General features: G+C 27.5%; 1 protein-coding gene across 1 annotated transcript in view; it reads right to left on the bottom strand.

Annotated features, from left to right (window-relative positions):
- LOC106679333 (uncharacterized) overlaps nt 1–3,605 on the bottom strand; it is a gene marked incomplete at its 5' end in the record, with an annotated part of 135,046 nt that overhangs the window by 9,880 nt on the left and 121,561 nt on the right. Inside the window, 1 exon segment of the mRNA XM_014418432.3 lies at nt 3,229–3,365. Within this exon segment, the coding sequence (XP_014273918.3) occupies nt 3,229–3,365 (137 nt within the window).

Here is a 3,605-nt window from a genome sequence, read left to right as displayed (position 1 = left end):
TTTTATCATGTCACTATGTCACCTACAGCAAATTTACTTGTTGTATATATGTGTATACAGTTCTAAATATCAATAAATAAATTATTTAAAAAAAAAATATTCTAAAGAAGCCGTTACTAACCAACCCAAATAAATAAATATTAAATAAAATATTTCATATTTCTCACCCATTAATAGATATAATGTAACAATAGTAGACTGAATTTATGATTTAATTTTAACCTAGAGTTTTAATTATTTTTTAAAAATAAAAAAAAATGTAATTACAATAGCTAGAATATTATTGAACATGTTGTAAAACAATGTAATATGATTGAATAAAAATAAAAAGAAATTTATGGTCCCACTAAATTCCCTGTAAGTGTATATATGTAATTATTTTCTAACTAAATAATATGTCGTATAAAAAAAAATTTATTTGTTATGTTTGGATAAAAATGCAGTTTGAGTGTCAAAACCGCATAATTTATATTAATAATATTCTATAAACTAAAAAATATTGTTAAAGTCCTTTTTTTATGAAGATTTGAAGGAATATTTTAAAAACTCATCCTCAGAATTCATATTATCCCATAAAGCGGATTCGACCAATTTATTAATTTCTACTTCGAGAGAGATAATGATTTTCTAGAGGGATAGACACAATATCCTTCAATAATTCCACCCCAGCTGTAAAGCCAGATTAGGGTTATTAAGTACCTAGTCAACTATCAGAACAAGCTTCTATCTCTGCCGCTCTACCACCTCTCAAGGAGTTATAGGGACTTCCCTTGAATATATATATATATATATATATATATATATATATATATATGCAAATAAACTATACATATATAATAATAAAAAAAAAACTTCATATTCCAGAAAAAAAAGATTGCATCATTTTTATGATACAATATAAACGTAATTATAAAAAATAAAAATAAGAAAAATCTGTAAAAAAAAAAAAATTATACAACAATTTAAATAAGAAATAAAGAGTATGATAAGTATGTATATAAATTTAAAAAATATGATATAGCACATCTACTAAATTGAAGGCTGCTCAAGTACAGTCTTGGAACACGTAAGCAAACCGAAGTAGCCACAGCGATTTACTCAGAATCAAACACTCCAAATACACCGCGATTGATGACCATATAATCACATCAAAAATCAAATTAAAAGTATCGCTCATGTTTTTTATAATTTAATTTTTAGACTAGTAAATGGAGTTCTATCAATGGGTAGATCTCCATTTGTTTGTATCATGCAATTATATAACTTATATCAAATTTACATGTTGAATATATTTTCAGGCAGTTGTAAATAACAATAAATAAATTGTAAAAAAAAAAAAAAAAAACGGAAAAAAATAACTGGAGGGAATTCTTCCCGGCCAACCAGCTTCGCTTACCCCGATTTGGCGACGGTTTTATGTCACCTTTGAAGTATTCACTAAAAACAGGAAGAAAACTGTTAAGTTAGTTAAATCGAATAACAATGGAAAAGTGGCTAAAATTAGAAAGCTTATTGTTTCTAGTAAAAAAAAAAAAAAAAAAAAAAAATGTGTGAAGTAAAAAGAAACATTCGTACAATGTACATGGTAAAAACATTATACAAATTTAAGAGAAGTGAAAAAAACTTTTGTAAAGAGGAAAGTAATGTTCGAGGAAGTAATTAATCCATTAACATAATTCCGAACTAAACAAAATCGATTGGTTCGACTATTTGGACTAAGAAATCAAAATATGAACTTTTAAAAGTTTTTATTAGGAAGGTACATGTCAGATTTTGAGAGGAAGTTAATTCCAGAAAATATTGTAACAGGCGATAAAGAAGTATTGAAATGAGGCAGATCTGAGAAAAGGAGGTCAGAAGTTGGAGATATTGAGTTGAGGAACTGGACAGAGATATCAGGAAGTTACAAACATAGAAAGAAAGATAGTTGGTGATTACTTGGTGAAGCAATACGCCTTTCATAGAGAATAGCAGGAGAGTCGGGAAGGAATCAGGAATCCATTGATAAATCTTAGGAAAGGTTCATAATTCTCTTCAGTCTGTTCCCGAGATCCACCGAGATGTCTGCATACAACTCGCATTTATAATCAAAGTGGTATAAGATGAGGGAGGATATAGGAGTCTTCTATAGTTTTGGGAAGGAGGTTGCGGGAGTGATGAAAGAAAGTTTTGATTGATGGAGTAAATGTACAACGCAACATACCTTGAATAAGGAAATTCTCAAACAACGCGTATAAATAGTATAGGGGCCAGGAAAATTTACATAATTAGAAAATACAATCAGATTAAGAATGTAGCAGTATCGCTTCACGACTATTTCAGTATTCTTTATGTAATGTTTAATGAGGAACTATTTTAATACAGTGAGACTGATATTCAAGAAAGTTTATGTTATAATTAATAGCTCATTTCGAACCTCATTGTAATACAACACATTTATACAAATTTATTTGAACCACAAAATCACTAAAATTTCATTGAATCCATTCTTTGCAATCAGAAATCCTTTGAATTATAATATTATTCGTGTTTAACAGAGTAATAAGTATAAATCCTCTATATGAAACATCAATTAAATTTTATAAGCAAATAAAATTTACTTTTTGATTTATTTTTATGGGTTTTCTATATTACTAGGTTTCTGTGTTTTAAATGGAAAATAAATAGAGTTATTTACTCGTATAGTCCTAGGGATTTATAATTTTTGACTTTATTTTTTCAGCATTCTTGAGTTAGAACAACTAAAGAAAACTACAAGATATATTTTTTATTTATGATGACTTATAAGTATAAATTTTCCACATGAAAATAGTAATGTAATAGGTAAACAATTTTCTCATGATTAAAATTGATAAAGTGAAACTCTACAAAATACGAAAAATTAAAACCAATTATGGAAATTGAATAAAAAGTAAATAGTTAGGATTCACTTCCTTGTTCATATTGTACGATTTTTCAAGGTATAGAAAAAGTTACACTAAGACAGTCCGTAAAATTTATACCACTAAGTAACTTGTATTAATTAATTAATATTGTATTGTAATAACCACAAAAAAAAATAATAAAAAAATAAACATCATATGTATGTTTAGATAAGCTACTGACAATTTCAAAAGATATAAAAATATACACAGACTTTCAAAATACAGAATAGAAAATCCAATAGCGGTACAAATTAGTATGACCACAGGTTAAGACGTCATAAAAAACTATAAATAATTTCAGTACCTGCAAGTAGTATTCGGAGGCAAGGAGTGTTTCGGGTTTTCCAAAATACCCCATGCTGAATCAAAACTTGTCAGAAGGATCTCACAATGATGAACATCTCGAACATAGTGGTGCGACCTCGCGTCTACAAGTAGCACCTAAACATAGAAAAAAATAGATTTGTAATTTTTTCAAAAATTTCTATGAATGTACTATGAACTGCAAGAAACTTCAGTGAGTATGGCCAATTGTTAATAGTAAACGTAAATGGTTAAAATCCGAGTTTTTTAATATCATTTGTAGATCTGTGAGAATTTAAGATGTATTAAAAACTGTCATGAAGAGTATAACAGTCCTGATACAATAAAATTAAGGTGATATAATTATAATTATATATA

The sequence above is a fragment of the Halyomorpha halys genome, unplaced genomic scaffold (genome assembly GCF_000696795.3).
Source record: "Halyomorpha halys isolate HHAL.00 unplaced genomic scaffold, Hhal_1.1 Scaffold194.1, whole genome shotgun sequence".
NCBI lineage: Eukaryota > Metazoa > Arthropoda > Insecta > Hemiptera > Pentatomidae > Halyomorpha > Halyomorpha halys.
The sequence above is the reverse complement of the archived record's forward strand: the minus strand, read 5'-3'. Positions and strand labels throughout refer to the sequence as shown.